A 19940-nucleotide genomic window follows, 5' to 3' on the forward strand; every position below is an offset into this window, starting at 1 on the left:
TTAGCATCATTTGTGTTCTGTCAGACTCCTGGTTCTGACCCCGAGGCCATTCCTTTCCCGACCAGGCGGCTGAGCACTCTGGTCTCCGCCCCTTCCCAAGTGCCCACATCCCATTGTGGCCCTTGGGGGGGTGCTTGGGACAGTGTGCACAGCTCCCAGCCCCACACAGTTTGCTTTTGCTCACTGTACTTGCTCTTCCTCACATCTGCACCTACAGACCTCCCACTTATCCAAGGAGAAGGTAGTCTGCCCTCCGGCAGGCTGTGTGAAAAGGGCTTCTTTGTGTTTCTGTCCATACTCCAGACCTGGGGCCATGTCTTCATAATAAAGTCCAACATCTGTTAGCCTCTGGAGTTGCTAGCCCATTATCCCATGGGAAAAAAATGGGCCTTATTACTTCCATTTTATAGGTAGGGAAACAAGTTCAGAAATGGTTGCTAATTTGTTCAAGGCCAAAGACTTGCACGGAGATTTGAAGTCACGAAGCCAAACTTAGTATCCGCTTTCCTCTTGCACCGTCATCCCAAGAACACACCCTTGACATCCCAGGTCAACCAGGTTCTGGGCTCGGGACCACAAACACTGTTCCATTCCACAGAAGCAAGTTCCATTCATGGTGCTCCTCTGCTAGTGTGTATCTCTAGGAGGTCCTGTCATGTCCCTGTCTACCCTCCCTTCCTCTCCCTGGGGTTGTTATCACTGGAATTTAGGACACTGTGAAAATAGCTGCTCTTTATCCCTGTTGAGCCACATCTTCTAGGATCATCCCAGGGCTTCAGCCTACTGAGAACCTTTGGCATCCTGGCTCCGTGGGCCACTCCTGCTCTGCCTCTCACTCATGCATCCACAGTCTGAGCACTAGACCGCTTTAACTTCATCTAACTCACCAATAAATGTATTGATCGGATCAGGGCCAAGGAAAGACCCTGGAGTGTGTCATTCCAGGCCACCCACTGGAGCAATCTGACCTGTCACACCTCTAACAGACTCCCGCAATACCACGTCCTGAGCCTGCCAGCCCTCCTGGGCTGCTGCCTCCCCAAGTTTCCCACCCCGTGATTTGGGAGCGCTAACCCTGGCTGCCTTCGGCAGGGGAGGCCATTTGGGGTCGGGGTGTGTGGGGTTTGCTCTTGTGTGTCCAGCACCCACCACAGTGCCTGGTACTCTGTAGGTACCTAGTGAAGGCTTGTGGTTTTGTTTTTGTTTTTTTTGAGAGAGTGAGTGGGGAAATTGGGGGAGCAGAGAGAGAGAGAATCCCAGTCTGACTCCAGGCCCAGTGCAGAGCCGGACATGGGATTTAATCTCACAATCCTGAGATCACCACCCTGAGATCATGAGCTGAGCTGAAATCAAGCCTTGGATACTTAACTAATTGCCCAGGTGCTCCGTCTTTTTTTTTTTTTTTTTTTTTTTAATGAGAGAGACTTAAGCATGTTAGGAAGGAGGCAGCAGAAACACACAGAAGAAAAGGTGGGAATGAAGAACTCAGCCTGCCCATCGTTCCTCCATTTAAGGAGTACTACCAAGCACCTGCTCTGTGACAGGGGACAGAGGAAAAGGGCTGACAAGGTCTTTGCTTATCGAACTTAATTTCTAGGGAGGGAGGTAAGGAATAAGTAAACAAGGGGATTTCAGCTAATAAGTGCGATGAAGAAATAAAATGGGGTGATGTGCTAATGGAGGGGTGCAAATTGAGGAGGGATCACGATTAAGGTGCTGTCAAGGGTGTGGGTGCCGGATGGACTAGGGGAGCTGAGCCATCAAGGAGAGCCAGGGTTCAGCGAGGGAGGCCTTGGTACGGGGGAAGGAAATAGTCCGAAAGGAGGAAGAAGGACCTGGGGAGTTTGCCAATGTCAGGGTTTAGTTCCTGAGACCCGTTCATCACCTGGGGTTACCCTTTAGGTCATGACCAATAGGCCAACTGCCAACTCCACGTCTGGCCCTGGGTAACCCTCGGGAGCTCGGACTCAACGTTACCAACCACAAACATCTCCTTCCCCCCAATTCTGCTTCCAACTTCGCAGTTTCAAGGGCGGGGCCATCACTCTCCCGGGCAGCCACTCCTCTCTCCCCTTCTGGCTGGGCCAGAAGATCCAGCAAGAGCCAGAGGGCTCCCAAATGAGTCCCTCCTGCTCTGTAGCCCCGTAACTTCCCATTATTTCTGCTCCTCCTCTGGGAAACCACTGGTGCCTCCTCACCTCCACAGCCCCATATTTCTCTCCACCAACCCCCCCCCAACCCCCTGCCTACCAGGAGCTCCTGGAACAAAGAGACGATGGGAAATGAGTCTGGAAGGGAGAACCAGTTGACTGGGGAGTCTGGACTCCCAGGATCACGGATGTGGCCTTGTGTTACAGTCAGGAATGAGAGCCCAGCGAGGGTAACAGAGGCCGGGGTTAGGACTCTGCCTGCCCACCTCGATTCTCACTTCCTGGCATCATCTCACCTGAGGCTGATGCCTTTAGAGCCTCCCAGGGGTCCCTGCTTGCTTCTCTGCCCCGACCCCAGAGGCCCTCCAGAGTGAACCTATTCAGTCCACCTCAATACAGCCTGTGAACTGTGTTCAGGGGGTGGGCAATTACTCTGGAAGGAATGGGAAACCCCAGAGACAGCTCCATTAGGAACTGCTGTGGGTCAGATCAGGGGTGCTGGTGGGGTGTTTGAGGGGCGGGATCGGGGAGAAGGGTGTGGGGAGGTCTGATCAGAGCCTGATCACCTCCCCAGCTGCAAGCTTGGGCTCCTCTCCAGGCTTGTCTCTGCCCAAGCCTCTTCCTCTGCGTGGCCTGAGGTCCAATGGCTTTTGGCCCCAGGAAGCCCACCTAAGGCTAAGCACTAGGTGGGAGGGGCTTGGATTCTGCTGCGTGCAGGGTCATGTGTGGCTTTTGCCTCTTGATGGGCCCACAGTGGGAGGATGCTGGAGCATATAGCTGCGGGTGAACGAGCCAGCAGGGCTCTCAAGGAAGCAGGGGGCTCTACCCGCACAGGTTCCATAATGCCTGGCATGGCTTGGCTGATGGTGCTCCTCCTGTTGGCCCTGCTGGGGGCCGCCCGGCTCTGCTGGCTGCGTGCTCCCGCGCGGAACAAGATCCCCAGGGCGCAGAAGCGTAGGGCAGTGGCCCTGCAGCAGATGGAGGCTCTGGTCCAGCGTCTCCGGCAGCAAGTGAGTGGACACCTATCCCGGAGGCTCCCCAGCCCTCCATCTCAAGAGGAGGGCTGGGGAGGATCCCACCTCAGGACTATTGTCCCATCCCCTTCAGAAGACAAGGAACCTGGGGCAGGAAGGGGGGAAGTCCCCCACCCCCAGCTCTCCCCATGCTGGCTCTTTGTGCTGCTGTCAGTTCCTCCTCCATCCGTGTACTTGGAACCCATTGAGTTTGGGGGCCGTGCGTTTTCTTTGTCCTCCCAGCACCCGCACGTGAGTCAATAATGTGGTGGGTGAGATTTTGTTGAAATAAGATAAACTGATGGAAGCAATTGGAAGCAGGAGGTCTTCCTTCAGGTCTCTTTCCAGCCCCTGAGTACCCCCACACCCCACTGACCCAGGAACCCTGGACTACACGTTCTCCATCCCATCCCCCTGCCCCCGGGTTCTGCAAATGTTTGAGAACAGCTCACAGATGCAAAGCACAGGGCAGTCACGGGAGATACGGTCCTTCCAGGAAGCTCTGTGTCTTAAAAGGGACTTTTGACAGCTTAGGTAGGGATATTTCAAGGCACTGGAACAATCACCGTGGCTGGGCTGGGACTTGAAGGTGAAAGGACTGAGCCATGGGTGTCGCCGCAGAACCTGCCTAGAGTAGCAGAGAGCAAGGTGGGAAGGAGAGGCGGTCCACCTTTCCTTGTGCTTGGGGTCCGCTGTGGGGTCTGGAAGACGTGACAGCCCCTTCCTGGGCTCCCCAACTACCCTGCGAGGGGTGAGCTCATGGCATCTTAGGGTCCCCAACTGTGGCTGATAGTGGTGGACTCCCTGGGAGCCCTGGGAGTGGGGGTTGGGGCCAGTGCCTGAGGAGCTATCCCCATGCTCTGGAGTTCCTGAGTGTCCTCTGCCGTCCCCTGGATGGTGATTGATGGCCCCAAGGGGCAGCTTCTCTGCCCGAGCTGCTGCAGTTCCTGAGAATGTGTATTAATATTAATTGGGGCTAATTAGTTGGATAAATCAATCTGCCCCCCGAGAGCAGCTGCCCCTCCCTGGTTGGTGAGCAAGAAATCTGGGCTAATGGGGTTGCCGTGGTGAATCAGTGTGATGGAGAAGATTCCCATGTGTGTGTGTGTGTGTGTGTGTGCGTGCATATGCGCGCGTGTGCATGTGAACATGCATGTACGTGTGCGTGCACTGTGGTGGATTTGGGTTCCCTTACCGCACACACCAGAACCTGCTTGTGGGTGTCTCCTGCTGGCTTTGATGATGTGCTGGTTGAGAGGTGTGCCTGGGTGCGTGCTGCCTGTGTTTGGTTATGGGCTTGTGGTGTGTGTACCTGGGTGGGTATGTATGTGTTGTGTTACTGATGGGAATGTGTACATCTAGCTATGGGTGGCTGGTTTGGGTCTGAGGTTTGGGTCTGAATGTTTGGTTGAGCATGTACCTGTGTGGTCGGGTGTCTGATGTGTGAGGACATCTGCTTCTGTGTTGGTCTGGGTGTGCTTGGTGTATGTGTGGGCGTCTGGTATGTAGAGCTCTTGGGCTGAGTACCTGGTGGGGGTGTGTGGGTCTGGTTGGCTGGAGGAGTGAAAGGGTTTTGGGGGGAGGTCACCCCTGGTGTCTCCAGCTTTCCCCCAAGGCTACAGACCTCTTGTCTTTCAGTACCTTACTCTTTCCCCAAAGGAGCTACACAGGTCCTCATGGGCACCTTCCCCCTGCCAAGGATACCCTCAAGGCCTCAGGTGTCCAGCTTTACATCCCAGGGAGGTAGGAGGCTGAGACATAGGTCAAACCCTGGCAGGATTCAAACAAATCCAGTTCAGTTCAGCTTAGCAAAATCTGACAGAGGTTTCCTCTGGGTCTTGCCTTTTGCTGGACCCTGGGGACAGATTCATAATCAAAATGAATCTGACACCTGACTTTGACCTGCCTTAAAGATGCTTCTGGTCTGAATGTATTGTATCATGGTGGGAACAGAGCTATGCAAACTGTGACGGGAGGCAGCTCAGCTGAGTGTGGTGAGGGCCAAATGCTTGGGGAGCTATGGGACCTGGGAGGAAGGGCTTTGGGCCATCTGCAGAGGGTGGGGTGGGGAAGTCTTCACGGAGGGGTGGTGTTGGAGCTGAGCCTTACAAGATGTGCAGGAGTTTTCCAAAAGGAGGAAGGAAGAGGAAAGGCAATACCGGAGAGAGAAAAGCCTGAGATAAGGCAGTGTTTCTGTAGAGCATGTAGAAAATAATACTCGTAGTCCACTGGGGTAAATGGACAAGCCACTCATGGCAGGAGGCTGCTGACTGGGAAGCTCTGGTCACCTCAGGGGGACATTAGCCTTTCGACCGTTGGAAGTTTCGACAATATTAAGCATATTTCACAACTGCTTTGGAAATACTGGTAATACATCAATTAACTAAAACTCTAAAATATATTTTCTTTGACTTTTAAACCATCATAGGAGGCAGCACCAGTGAGTGTGGAAAAGGCCAGATGGGGCCATAGAGCCGTGGGACGTGGCAAGAGGGGTAGGGCACTTCTAGGAATTGAGTCCTTTCTTGACTTCTGCCAAACATGTAGCAATTGTACTCACAGTCCTCCAGCCATTCTAACGCCGAGATTCTATATAATCGAACATCTCTATTGTCAACTAAGTCATAAACATTGTTATTAGAACGTCATCATAAGGGGAGCCTGGGTGGCTCAGTCGGTTGAGCGTCTGCCTTCAGCTCAGGTCATGATCTCAGGGTCCTGGGATTGAGTCCCACATTGGGCTCCCTACTCAGGGGGGAGTCTGCCTCTTTTCTGCTTCTCCCTCTGCCTCTGTCTGCCGCCGCCCTTGCTCTCTCTCTGTCAAATAAATAAAATCTTTAGAATGTCAAAATAAATTACAGCAATCTCGGGGCATCTGGGTGACTCAGTTGGTTAAATCTCCAACTCTTGGTTTTGGTTCAGGTGATGAAACCTTAGGGTTTGTGAGATTGAGCCCCGTGTCGGGCTCTGCGCTCAGCCCAGAGTCTGCCTGAGACGGTTTCTCCCTCTGCCCCTTCCCCTTGCTTTCTCTCTGTCTCAAATAAATAAATAAATAAATATATTTTTAAAGATTTTATTTATTTATTTGACAGAGAGAGACACAGTGAGAGAGGGAACATAGGCAGAAGGAGTGGGAGAGGGAGAAATAGACCTCCTGCTGAGCAGGGAGCTCGATGTGGAACTCCATTCCAGGACCCTGGGATCATGACCTGAGCGGAAGGCAGACGTTTAACAACTGTGCCACTCAGGCGCCCCATAAATAAATAAATCTTAAAAAAATAAATTACAGCTCTCTCAATCTTATGAGCCTCCTGGGAAGTTGCGTAACAGGACAAATAGGAGTGTGGTAGTTGAGAGAAGACGGGACTGTGTTTGAATCCTGACTCCGATCTGTACATATTATTTTATTTATTTTAAGGATTTATTTATTTGAGAGAGAGAGAGTGCACACAGGGGGGAAGAGGCAGAGGGAGAGGGGAGAGGGAGAGAGGGTCACAAGGAGACTCCGTACTGAGCACAGAGCCTGACACTGGATCTCATGAGCCTGAGATCACCCCATGAGCCGAAACCAAGTCAGTCATCCAACCGACTGTGCCACCCAGGGATCCCTGACTCCTCTACTTAAAAAAAAAAACTCCTCCATGTCTTAACGTCCTCATCTCTACAATGGGGTGTGATGATTAGAACTATAGTACTCACGTGAGTTCCTAATGGTTACGATGGTGTACACAGCAAGTACTATCTATGCCAGAGGTCTGACTTCAGTAATAACAGAACGAATGTTGTCCTTGCTGGGCGGGTGTTTAGTGAATTTCGATGAGTTTGTTCTATTAGGTGCAAGGGACACTCAGCTGGGTGGGTGAATGTATTGCCAGGCCCTCGGAAGCCCCGTCTGATGAGCTAGAATCACTCCCACTGCTGTTGTGCCCCTTCTGGTATCAACATGAGGGGGGAGGCCTTCCTTTGTGCCAGGCCTCAGGCTGGGCACTGGGGAGGCAGAGACAGAGGGAACATCTGCCATGTAGGACTCTCATGCCAATCTTGCGCCCGCTCAGGAAATGTTCTTCATGCTAAGGGCGAGTCCAGGGGCACGGGCTGGGCACATGGATGGGTGTGCAACTGTGTGGGGATGTGAGGTTGAGCATGTGCGAGTGGACTGGAGTGAATCAGTCATTGACCTCTGCCCTCCCTCTCCACAGGAGCCCTCCCTGGACCCCAAGGCCATTCTGGAGCTGCCCCTGGAGAGGCTGGCCCAGAAGCTGCAGGATGACGAGCTCAGTCTGGAGAGCGTCCTCTGTAGTTACTTAGAGGAGGTGGCGGTTGGCTCCGGAGGGGCGTGGGGGTTCTCACCCTTTGTCCTCCTCACAGGAGGTGGGGGATGGGTATAACATTGTGGCACTATGGCTGACGTGGGAGGGAACGCATGCCACAGTCATCCGCCATTTCTATTCTGCTCTGGGTCAGGATGGTGGGTGACTGAGTGCTCCATGTCTGGTCTCCATCAATGTCGCTCAGGCACTGAAGGTACATAAGGAGGTAAACTGCCTCAGGGATTTCCTGGGCGAGTGTGAGGAGCAACTGCAGGCATTGAAGAAGCTCCAGAAGACTGAGAGGGGCCTCCTCTATGGGGTCCCCATCAGCCTGAAGGACACCTATGACTGCAAGGTGGGCTGTGAGGCGTATGTTCACATGTGTACATGTGTGTGAGTGTGCCCCTACGTCATTGAGCCCGTGCGCATCTGAGTGTGGGACATTGGGTGAGTTCTGTTACCGAAGGTCCACAATTAGAAAGTGGCCAGCTGGGATCTGAACTCAGGCGTCTGGCTCTGGCCCACCACGTTCTCCTGCTGCTCATGAATCCTCCTAAGGGTGCAGTGTCCACGCATTTCAGAGGCCGTGACAATGCGTGGAATGGGAGCAGAGTGAGGAGAGTCTGTTCTCTGGGAAGTTGCATTCTGATCCCTAGGGCCTGGCCTTAATGTCACTTCCTTGCAGGGCCATGACTCTACGTGTGGCCTGGCCCAGTTCCTGGAGAAGCCAGCAGCCAAGGACGGGGTCATTGTGGAAGTGCTCAAGGCTCAGGGAGCTATTCCCTTCGTTAAGACCAACATCCCACAGACGCTGTTCAGGTCTCTGAAGTGGGTAGGCGGGGCTGGGTTTGGGGCTGGGCCCAGGACTGACAGCAACTTAAAGTCCTGGCTCAGGGTGGAGGGGTGAGGTGCGGACCAGTCAAGCAGGCTGTGAGGACCTATGTTCTTGAGCATGTCTTTTCTGCCCTCTGAGCCTTGGCTCCCTCGTCTTGTAATGTGTGGGTGGACTTCATAGTCTCTACAGGCCCTCAGGCTCTGAGGTTCTGAAGAGTTTCATCGCTGTGTTTATCCCAGCTTTTCTCTCCTCTCCCTTGGCATTTAGTGTACCTACTTTTGTGAGGAACCTGTTGCCAATTCTGACAGCAGGGCTGGGGGCTCCTGTCCTTAAGTTAGGAGCTGTGGTTGGCGTCCACTCTTGGTCTTCCCTGCAGCAGTGGGCCCTCACCTCAGCCGTAAGGGAGACTGGGAGGGCTCAGCCCTGGGGAGGAGCTGGGGAGCCAAAGTGGGCCTGGGGTTGACTCCTGAGGGGGTCAGTCTCTTCGGGGAGACTTTCACCTCCCAGCTCCTTTTCTTCTGCTTCCGTCAGCTTTTATTGCAGCAACCCCATCTGCGGACAGACCCTGCACCCTCTGAACTTGAAGAAGACACCTGGGGGCTCCTCAGGGGGTGAGGGAGTCATGCTGGCACAACGGGGTTCCATCCTGGACATGGGGACCGACAGTGGGGGCAGCATCCGCATACCAGCCAGCTTTTGTGGTGTCTGTGGCTTGAGGACCACTGGATACCGCCTCAGGTACTTGGTGCTGGTGATGGGGGGAGGGGGAGACTCAGCCCAGCCTAGGGGAACAGAGACCTATTGGTACATCAACTCTTATCCACTCACCTCAGTACTCGGGGAAGCGGCTAACTGTATGTGGGCTTCAAATAGCTCCTGCTTCAGTTCCAGATCAGCACACCATGTCTGGTATAGGTGGCAGGAGAAAAGGCCTTCCACACACTCATTAATTTATTTGTTCATGAATTCATTCATCTTTACATCTATCCATTGACCTACCTGTTCCCTTAGTCGCTCATTGGTCTATCCATTTTTCCATCTATCCATCCTTTGTCCATTCATCCACTTATGCAGTCATCATCCCAGTCTCTAGCCATCAATTAATTTCACTATTTATCCACCATTTAATTTATCTAACAGATATTTATTGAGTGTTTACTCTGTGACTAGTACCGTACTAGGAACTGGGGATATATCGATTTAAAAAAAGGACAAACATCCCTGCCCTTGGCAAATTCATATACAATCCTTCTTCCGTTCATTAGTTCACTCACTCATCCATTTATCTCCCCATCAGCTGTTCATCTAGCCGTCTATCTGTCCATCCGTATCCGTCTCTGTTCCTTTATCCACCCATCTTTCAGGCCCTCCTCCCCAAGTACCTGCACTGTGGTAGCCCGTGCGCTGGGGACACAGAACAGTCTCAGACCCGGTCCCTGCCCTTGTTGTGCTATTAGACATGCAAATGGCTGAGTCAGAAAGTGATGGGGCTCTAGGAGAGGGTCAAAGCTTGTAGAAATTCACAGGATGAAGCTGACCTTTTCTTCAACAGAGATTTCTTAAAAGCCTAGACTTTAAACTTTCAGAGGCAGGGCAAGGGAAGGGAAGGCTTCCTGGAAGAGGCAGAATCTGAAGGTGGTTTTGAAGGATGGGTATGCAGAGATGGTGTAGAGTCTAGAAGGCTATAACCTGTGAGCAGCTTTCTTTGCCCAGAGCAGTATGTGTGTGTGGAAGGGCTAGAAGGGGACGCTGTGGAAGGAGTTGATACTGCAGAGCCTTGAAGGCCATCATAGAGGCTAGACTTGATGCTGTGGGTACTAGGGGTCACAGCAAGGTTGAAGCAACTCCTCTTGCTGGTGCTGGGGCCTGGGGGAGTGCTTGGCCGGCCCCTTCCTTCAAGCACTGAGCTGGGCTCTGGGTGGGGGCGGGGTTTTGCAGCTACTCCGGAGTTGCCGTTGTTGCGGCTGTTGTCAAGGGCGAGAAATCTGGTAAGCAACCCGCTGTGCCTGTGGACACACCCATCCAGAGACAACCCGTCAGCCTTCCTCGCTCCCAAGGACATTTCACTCAGCCCTATCTCACACAGACTTGCCCCACTGGTGATAAAGCAGTCCGAAGGAACAGCAAGGATCCCAGCCGGCCTCCCCCGAGTCCCATGAGAAGTGATTCTTACAACGGAGCTTTAATCTCTCCTACTTGTCTCTTGACGCTCTGCCCCAGCTGAGATTCTCCTGTCAGGCACCTAAGCTGCTTTCCCAGTGTGCCGACTCTCCCTGTCCCCGGCCCCAGGACACTGTGACCTGATCATGGCCCCGGGCCCCACCCTCTGAGGCCAGGCAGTGGGGGTCCCTGGGAGCAGAAAGGATAAGAGGAATCTGCCTCGTTTCTGTTCAGTGACTACAGTGGCTGGCCCCATGGCCCGGGATGAGGAGAGCCTGGCGCTGTGTTTGCGAGCACTGCTAAGTGAAGACATGCACCGGCTGGACCCCACCGTGCCTTTTATGCCCTTCAGGGAGGAGGTGAGCTGGCTCTGGAGGGCTCCCACCTCTCCCCTCCTTTCCTTCCTCATTGACCTGTCTACCATCTGACTATCTTCTGTGAAGACCACCTCCCCCAGCCCAAGGTACAGTGACCAAGAAGCCCACATGATCAGTCATATTCAACTCCCATCCCTGCTGGACACCAGCTGCTTTGGCCTCTCAGCTGCTTGGCACTGTAGCTAACACTGCCCCCCAGAGAGGGGCTCCAGACAGACACAGACATGACACTCAGCATGTCTGGTATCTGGTTAAGCTGGGCTTCCGGTCCTCTAGGTAACCTTGGCCAAGTACCATCTCTTCGTAGGCCCCAGGCTCCCCAGGGGTGTGGTAAAGAGGTTGGACCAGAAGATTGCTCCAGGCCCTGCCAGCTTTGGCAGGCTTCATTTATGCATTAGTTTATTCAGTGACAATTATTGGAATCTACTATGTTCAGGCTCTTTGTAGTTCATCCTAATACTCACTCAATAGAATGCGCATTGTGCTTCTCATTTACAGGGAAGGAGACTGAGGGGAAATGAAGTGACTTGCCTATGATCACAGAGCTAGTAACTGGCAGAGTTGGGCTTTGAATCCAGCCCTATCTGCTCTAGAACCCTCTCCATAGGGAGAGTCTCTGTCTACCACTCAGTTGATGTCTATTCATCTGATCTCTACACATGTCTGAATACAATCAACCTGTGATCATTTTCTGTCATCCATTACTTACCTCTACTAATTTCTCCATCTCCATCCTCTCCTGGCTGTTTTTTAACTTAAAGGTCTTTGTGTCTATTCATCTACTTACTTACTTACCTGTCCCCCCACCCCAACTCAATTCCAACCATCCATTCCACCCACCCATCTATCCATTCAACCCTCTGCCCACCTACCCATTCACCAGGTCATACATATGGCCACCTACTCATTCATGAATCTATTATCTATCTACCTATCCACGTCATCCACCCAATCATTTGCCTATCCATTAATCCTTCCAAGGGTTTCTCCAGAGGACCCAGAGCATGGAAAGTATATAGAGAGGGTCCAACGGGGTCTTGGGGAGTTTCTGTAGATTCCCCGGGACCCAAGGTGTAGGCCACAGCTGTGGCCCAAGGTCCCAGTCTGGCTCTTGAAGAGACCTACTCTCCTCTGAGAGCCCCACCCAGCCCCTCTTGCCCACAGGTGTACTCCAGTAACCAGCTCCTTCGAATAGGTTACTGTGAATCTGATGGCTTCACCCAGCCAACTCCTAGCATGGCCAGGGCCATGAGGCTCACCTCCAGGCTGCTCCAGGATGCAGGACGTCAGGTAGGCAGCCAGACTGGTGGGCATGCTGGGCTGGGCCATTCTTGGAGAGAAAGGAAGTTATATCTGAGTCTGAGCTGCTAACATCACCGTGTTTCCTCTATGCTTCCTGGGGAAAGCTGATGGGCTGCAGGTGGGAGCAGAGTGGGCCCCCTCCCCCAATGTGAGGAAGGCATCAAGATTTTGCAGCTTCCCTCTTCAGGGGTGGGGATTCAGGGACTCACTCCTTTAATTCCTATAGCTTGGGTTTCTGTTGCCTCCAACAGATGGCTGTGAGGAGATCTCAGTCCTCAAAAATCACCTTCCGCACCCCCCACCCCACCCCAGCCCCTGCCTCTCACAACCAGTGGCTTGTCCTGGTCATGCCTCCCTTTTAAGAATTGCTGGTTGGCGACACATGGATCTATGCAATCTTGGGCCAGTCTCTTACCCCCCCTGAGCCTCAGTTTTCTACCACATGGGGTGGCTGTGAAGATTCAATGAAGCATGTGGTCTGGGACAGGATCTCAGTGAAGCAGGAAGGAAAGGAGGGCTGCTTGAATGCCATGGTCTCTCCGTGGGGGGTGAAGGAGTGGCATGGCAGCAGAGGGGCTCAGGTGGATGGAGAGGAGAGGTGATGTCCTGTCCTCTCTTTAAATCCTGAAGGATGTAGGGGCGCCTGGGTGGCTCAGTCAGTTGAGTGTCTGCCTTCGGCTCAGGTCATGATCCCAGGGTCCTGGGATCAAGCCCAACATCAGGCTCCCCTTGGGGAGCCTGCTTCTCCCTCTCCCTCTGCCTGCCGCTATGCCTACTTGTGATCTCTCTCTCTCTCTCTCTCTCTGTCAAATAAATAAATAAATAAATAAATAAATAAATAAATAAATAATTTTTTAAAAAGTCCTGAGGGATGCTGAGAATCCCTGGTGGGGTGGGTAGCACTCCAGGCCCTGACTCAGTCTCTGTCTCCCCATATCATCCCCTTCTCCATCCCCCGTATAGAGTATGCTGTCCAACACCTTTTCATGGGAGGTCTGTTTGGCGATGGAGGGGCCACCCTTCTGGAGAAGCTGTATGTTTGTCGGGACTCAGATGTCGGGTGTGGGGCTGGGGACGGGGATGGTGGTGCCTTGAGACCTAGGAAGGGGCTCTGTGGGCCTGTGCTGGTGGGATGCCTCTGGTTAATTGTGTGACCTTAAACAAGAAGTCAGCAACCTGGGCTCCGTCTCCAGGATGCACGTGTTCCAGGGGCGGTGCTGGTGGGAACAGATGCATTTCTTTGGTCTCACCTCCTTCCATGGCTTCCCTCCGGAGCAGGAGCTGGGTAGGTAGGAGGGCCGGTCGATGGCTGAAAGATTGTAACTGACTGGATACGTGTCTGTGGCTCCTCAGTGAGGGGGACATTGTGGACCCTTGCATAAAGACAACTGTCAACCTGCTCTGTCTGCCAGGCCCACTCAAGGGTTTCTTGGACCGTATCCTGAAGTACATAGTGAGTGTGGACCTTCAGTGAGTGTGGGAGGCATTCAGGAGGGGAGAAGCCCAGAGAGGAGAAGGACTCAGAATGGGGCCCAGAGAGTGGTGGGGGCTCAGAGAAGAGGAACTGAAAGGGCTGATGGGGTCCAAAGGAGAGGGGTGCTTTCAGAGAGAGAGGGGTGCATCTCAGAAAGAAGAAGGGGTTTTAGAGAGAGGGTGGGGGGCTAAAGGCTGGAAAGGAGTAGAAGCTTCCATGTCAGTGTGCTGAATAGAGTTGCTTTTCCCGGACCCCGATTCTGGGCAGGCAGGTGTTGCCCTGTGGTTTCTTTTTTCTTTTTTTTAAAGATTTTATTTATTTATTTGACAGAGAGAGATCACAAGTAGACAGAGAAGCAGGCAGAGAGAGAGAGGGAAGCAGACTCCCTGCCGAGCAAGGAGCCCGATGCGGGACTAGATCCCAGGACCCTGAGATCATGACCTGAGCCGAAGGCAGCGGCTTAACCCACTGAGCCACCCAGGCGCCCCTGCCCTGTGGTTTCTGAATGGGTCTCTCTTCTCCGCCTCTCTAGGAGCCCCGAGCTAGCCAGAAGATGAAAGAGATTCATGGCGTGGGGTGAGTGCTAGTGTCCTCAGGTGACGTTCACAAGCATCTTCCATGGGGTGGGGGGAATTAAGCAAAGGCCATATAGCTAGAGTTGGCATCCACTGGGGGCAAGGGCTATTTAGGCTTTGGGATCTAATTAGGTTTTTAGGGTCATGTCTGACACTGGTTAAATTTAGGCTTTTGAGCGGGGTTGAGATTGGGGCTATTTGGGGGCTGGGTTTGATTTGGAGTTAATCTCTGAGTTCAGGCTCGAATTAGCTTAGGCTGGGGTAAAGTCTGGGCCTGAGCTGAGATTGGGTTTGGGTTAGGGTTGGGATTAGGGTTGGAATTGGGGCTGGAGTGGCCTGAGGGCTGAGTGGGGACCTCACAGGTTAGGGGAAGAAACTGTGGCTTTGGGGGGAGCCTGTGAGTCCCTGTGGCTGGTGGTGGTGCTGGTGGGGCATTGACCAGAGGGTGTGGACTCTTGTGAGCACTGGGCAGGCAAGGTGTTCTGGGCAGTGAACAAGACACAGGGGCATTCCTGGCCCATCAGCTGATTTGCAGCCCGCATGGAGATTAGGCTCTAGCTCTCCATGGAAATGTCCCCGTTTGTATAAAAGGGGGTCCTCCCATTCTGATCTTTGGACTTCTCTTATTTATTCCCCCAGGACTCCCAAGAAACTGTGGGAGCATCACACAGCTGTGGAGGTGATGTGTGCCTGAAGTGACCTCAAGGGACCCCTGGAACAGGGGCAGCAGAGACCTGGGTGGTGACAGGAGTGGCCAGATTGGGGAATGGGGGTGGGGGCAGAACTCTGGCCTGGCCTGCAGGGCAGGCCCAGCTATACCTGGATGGGGAGGCTTGGTGACCTGGAGGTTAATTTAGTCCATCTCTTCGGGGCTAGGATGATACATTGTTCCCAGATAATTGCAGCCTAAGACTCCCCTTCCCATCGCTTCACCTCAGCCCCTGGGAAGGCCCTGACCCTCCCCCCAACCTCTCCCTCCAGGTATCTCAATCTGCATCTCACAGCCTGGGAATTCTTTCTGAGGTTTAATACCACTGGGCGTGGTAGTGCTTGACCTTGTTCTGCAAACAGTGACCTCTGCTGGTTTTACCCCTCCCTCCACCACTGTCCCTGCAGGAATATAAGCAAGAGTTCATAAGCAAGTGGAGGTCCCTGGATCTAGATGTACTGCTGACGCCAGTTCTGGCCCCTGCCTTCTGTACAGGCTATTCTAACATGACGTTAGGTGAGAGGAACCTGGGTCCTGGTGGGGTTGAGACCCGGAGTCCAGGACTCCAGAGTCCTGCCACAGCTTCTGTGGCCTTGACCTCTGTCACCATTCACTACTTAAAAAAAATTTCTTGGGGTGCCTGGGGGCTCAGTCATTAAGCATCTGCCTTTTGCTCAGCTTATGATCCCAGGGTCCTGGGCTTGGGCCCCGCATGGGGCTCCCTGCTCATTGGGGCGTCTGCTTCTCCCTCTCCCTCTGCCTGCTTCCCCTCCTGCTTGCGCTCTCTCTCTGTTAAATAAATATATAAAATCTTTTGAAAAATTAAATAAATAAAAAATTTCTTAAATTGAGGTAAAATTCAGATAACATAATTTCACCATTTTAAGGTGTCCAATTCAGTGGTTTAGAGTATATTTAGAATGCCATGAAACCACTACCACTATCTAATTCCAGAACATTTCCATTTTCTAGAAGAGAAGCCCTGTACCTATTAGCAGACACTCACAATTTCCATTCACTTTTTAAATGAATTTTACTAAGGGTCCCCTGACTGGCTCAGTCAATAGAGCATGTACCTCTGGATCTCAGGGTCATGAGTTCAAACCCCATGTTGAGTACAGAGTTTACTTAAAAAAGGAAAAAAAAAAAAAAGGAAAGGAAGAAAACGAACTCTACTGAAATATAATTCACATGCAATGAAACCCACCAATTTTCAGTGTAATTTGATAAATTTTAACAAATGCATCTGGCTGTGTAACTACCACCATAATAAAAATACAGACTATTTTTATCATATGGCAAATTTCCCTGATGGCCCTTTGCAGTTCACACCACCCTTGCAAACCGAAACCGCTGATCTTCTTTCTGTCATTATAGTCTTGCCTTTTCTAGGATTTCATACAAATGGAATCAGAAGGAAGGGGGCTTTTGTGTCCGGCTTCTTTCACTTGGCATACACAGTCACTCTTAACTGGCTTCCTGCTGCCCTCCTTCACAAGGTGGCTTTGGCGTAGGCCCCCTGAGATGACGCCCTTGCCCAGCTCAGGTGCAGTTCTCAGAGGTGTTATCAAGGCAGAATGAAAACCCACCTCAAGCCTAGACTCCCCTTCCCTGGGTCTCCCCACAGCGACTGCCCAAAGGCACATCCCACACCTGGTCCTGCGCCCATGGCATCTGCTGACATCACTGGCTGTCTTCTCACTTCCTACAAACTTCTCACTCCCTCCGTCTCACTCCTTCTTCTCATTCCCTCCATCACTCACTCCCTACAAACAGGTGGCTGCTGTAGAGGAGATGCCTTTTAACTCAGGGTTACCCTCCCTGCACGCTTCAGCGGTCATCAGCTGTGTGGTCTGTGAAAAACCAGCCAACGGTCCACCACCTCGGTGTCCTTATTGTTCACACGAAGAGTCATTCTGCCTCACAGGGGTGGAGAGGACTCAAGGATCCGCTGTGGAGAGAGGCCACACAGTGCCTGGCACTGAGGAAGGCTTCAGTAGTGACCATTCTCTCTTTCCCTCCACTCTGGGGAGAGCAGGAGGCCGCTGCCGTCAGGTGGATTCCCGGCCCCAAACGCGGCGCTATTGCGAGTCCAGAGGGCTGCAGTTCCGAGAATGACCTCAGAGGGGGCGCTCATTCAACACTCTTCCCTACCTGTCTTTTGTCCGCTGATCTGCGCTTGCCTGCCTCTGCCTACAGATGTCTCCTCCTACTTGAGCCTGTACAACGTCCTCAACTTCCTCGCTGGCGTGGTGCCGGTCACCACTGTGACGCTGCAGGACGAGGAGAACTGGCCTTCTACAAGGGATACTACGAAGATTCTTCTGACAAATGTTTCCGGGAGGTCGGTTTCTCTCTCCAGGCCTCTCCCCCGGGGGCGCAAGCCAGGACTGAGTCTTGCCTCCATCCCGGTCAGGGAGAGTGGGTGTGGGGTCGGGTCAGTCATTCCCAGTGTTTATTCTTTATTGCTTGTACCGTGGTTTCTCCCCATCTCCGAGGACACACCCTCTGAGCTCCAAGTCAGCCTCTGTCCTTGCCCCGGGAGAATACAAAACCACTGGTCTTCTAGACACTTCCGTTAGGGAAAGTTGATCCCAGAGGCAGGAAGAGTGGAGCCAGTGCCCCTTGTTAGGAGCTTACTAGGGAACTGGGCTGGACCCTGCTCCTCTCTGAGCCTCAACTTCTTTGCCAGGAAAATGGGAATTAAAATATCTACCCCGCAGGGTTGTCCTAAAGGCTCAATTGAAAAGCAGTGAAGCATGGGGCGCCTGGGTGGCTCAGTAGGTTAAGTGGCTGCCTTCAGCTCAGGTCATGATCCCAGAGTCCTGGGATTGAGTCCCACATTGGGCTCCTTGCATGGCAGGGAGCCTGCTTCTCTCTCTGCCTGCTGCTCCCCCCTCTCATGTGCGTTCTCTCTCTTAGACAAATAAATTCTTAAAAAAAAGAAAAACAGTGAAGCAATCAGTATAAGGCTTTGGAAATAGAAAGTGTATACTTCTTATTACTAATTCAGAAGTGGCTCACAAAAGGAAATATTTTTATGTGCATATTTAATGCATGATCTAAAATAACAACCTTGTCCTGGGTGACAGGGAGAAGGGGAGAGAGAGAGAGAGACTGACTCTGAAAAGTATGTGTGTGTCTGAGTCAGACATTAAGTAACTTACTTTTTTGGAAATTGATTTTAGTGCTAGAGTCACCCAGTGGAACTGCTGACCTGAATTCTGAGAAAATAACAATAATGATACTATTTAATGTGTCTTGAGCTCTTACTCTGTTCCAGGAGCTGTTTAAAAGTGCTGTATATATATTAAATCATTAAATCCCATAACTGTCCTGTGAGGTTTTATGAAGTTGGAAATGGAGGCACACACAGGTTAAGAGACTTGACCGACCATGCTGCCACACCCCATAGGCAGGTCACGTGGAGGGAGCCAGGACTCCAAGCTGGTTGACTTGGCTCCAGTGACGAAGACAATAAGGGCTTGTATCTTATCATCATAAAACAATGGAAACATTCCTGAATGCCTCTAAGTATGTTTGGATTTCATAGCCGGGACTCAGGTTCAGTCCCCATGTTCCTGAGTCTGTGTTTGGGGTCAGGGTACCTTTTTCACAGAGGAAGTATGACCAGGCTTGGGATCAGGATTTGCATATTCTTTATTCCTTTGCTGAGAACATTGGGTGGATACTCGGTTTTTTATTTCATAATTGTAGTCGGCTGTCTGCACAAGGAGCAAATTTTACATCTTAACCCTGGAGAATTAGAGATAGACAAAGTCAGAATAGTTTTTTCAGGTTTCACTGAGAGCTGAGGAAGGCTGGGATCTGAGATCCAGGATCTCTCTCTCTTAATATAGATTGGGGATGAGATGTTTGAACTAATAATGCCTATGAGTGGTGAAGGAGGCGGGGCATGGGGCCTGAGAGTGGAAAGCAGGCTCTTAAGTCCATCTACCTTCTCTCTGGGCAGGCAGTACAAGGATCCATAGGACTTCCTGTGGCTGTGCAGTGCGTTGCTTTGCCATGGGAAGAAGAGCTGTGTCTCTGGTTCATGAAGGAGGTGGAGACCTTGGCCAAGAACCACAGGGAACCCGAGTGATGGGCTACTCCTCCCGGAGGCCTTCTTACTTCCTCATCCAAGTCTGCTCTTGATGCCCCTTCTCATGGATACTCTATCTTCTGTGTGTTTCCTCCTCCCAGAAGCCCACCAGATTCCTTTGCTTTGTTGTCCTTCTGTGTGGGTATTCAATACACGGACTCCTCAGATTGGCCCAAGATGGGGCACAGGGTGAGGGCTCAATAAACATTTCTGACTGGTCGGCTTTGTGATCTCTGTTCTAGGTGGGGCTGTAGCTTCCTGGTGGACTTCTGCCTCCAGCTGAGTCCCCCCAGATGATATCCCAGATTGCAGCAGAGGGGAAAGAGCCCCAAACAGAGAGGCTGGTGACCTGGGTCCAAGTCCTGGCTCTGCCCCGGCTTGCTGTGTGACACTGGGCAAGTTACTTCGCCTTTCTGGACGTCGGCTTTCTCATCTACAGATTGAAAGGTTTAGATTAGATGAGGTCCATGGTACCTGTCAACTTGACTGTTCTGTGACCTGTGACTTCTAAGCACTTCCCTGATCAAGAACTTGCCATGGCTCCCACTGCCCCCTAAAGAAAATTCCAAAGAGTGTGTCCAAGGGAGTGAAACCCGTGAGAACAGATCCTGGGTTGGGATGCAGACCCAAGCTCATAATCCAGTGCTTAGCCTGCAAAGCACCTTTCTTGGTTTGACACTCAGCAGCTCCTAAGGTCCTCCCCGACCTCCTCTGCCAGGGCTCTGCCACAGTGTAACCTCCCTCTGTTTCCTCAACCCAGAGCCTTGCTGCGGCCAAGAGCCCACTTCGCACTTCTGCCTCTGTACCTCTGTCACACTGTTCCCTCCACCCAAATGCCTTCACTGCTTCTTTGTCCTTGGGGCCCTGCATCAAATGCCACTTCCTCCAGGAAGCCTTCTTTGATCCCTCCAACTCTCCCATGACTTTACCTTC

The 19940-nt window shown here is 52.2% G+C and overlaps 1 protein-coding gene across 1 annotated transcript; it reads left to right on the forward strand.

Moving 5' to 3' along the window:
- The first annotated feature begins 2895 nt into the window (after positions 1-2895).
- Positions 2896-19226, forward strand: LOC116879415 (vitamin D3 hydroxylase-associated protein-like). Its single transcript, XM_032877679.1, is given in 16 exon segments — positions 2896-3160; positions 7363-7476; positions 7679-7828; positions 8159-8292; positions 8840-9046; positions 10247-10296; positions 10703-10827; positions 12010-12135; positions 13083-13180; positions 13501-13600; positions 14154-14197; positions 14836-14875; positions 15313-15421; positions 17105-17188; positions 17191-17249; positions 18879-19226. Coding segments are annotated over 16 exon segments (1818 nt in total). The 5' UTR covers positions 2896-2911; the 3' UTR covers positions 19008-19226.
- Positions 19227-19940: the final 714 nt, after the last annotated feature.

The sequence above is a fragment of the Lontra canadensis genome, unplaced genomic scaffold, assembly GCF_010015895.1.
Source record: "Lontra canadensis isolate GAN:19392208 unplaced genomic scaffold, GSC_riverotter_1.0 scaffold60, whole genome shotgun sequence".
In the NCBI taxonomy this organism is placed as follows: Eukaryota; Metazoa; Chordata; class Mammalia; order Carnivora; family Mustelidae; genus Lontra; species Lontra canadensis.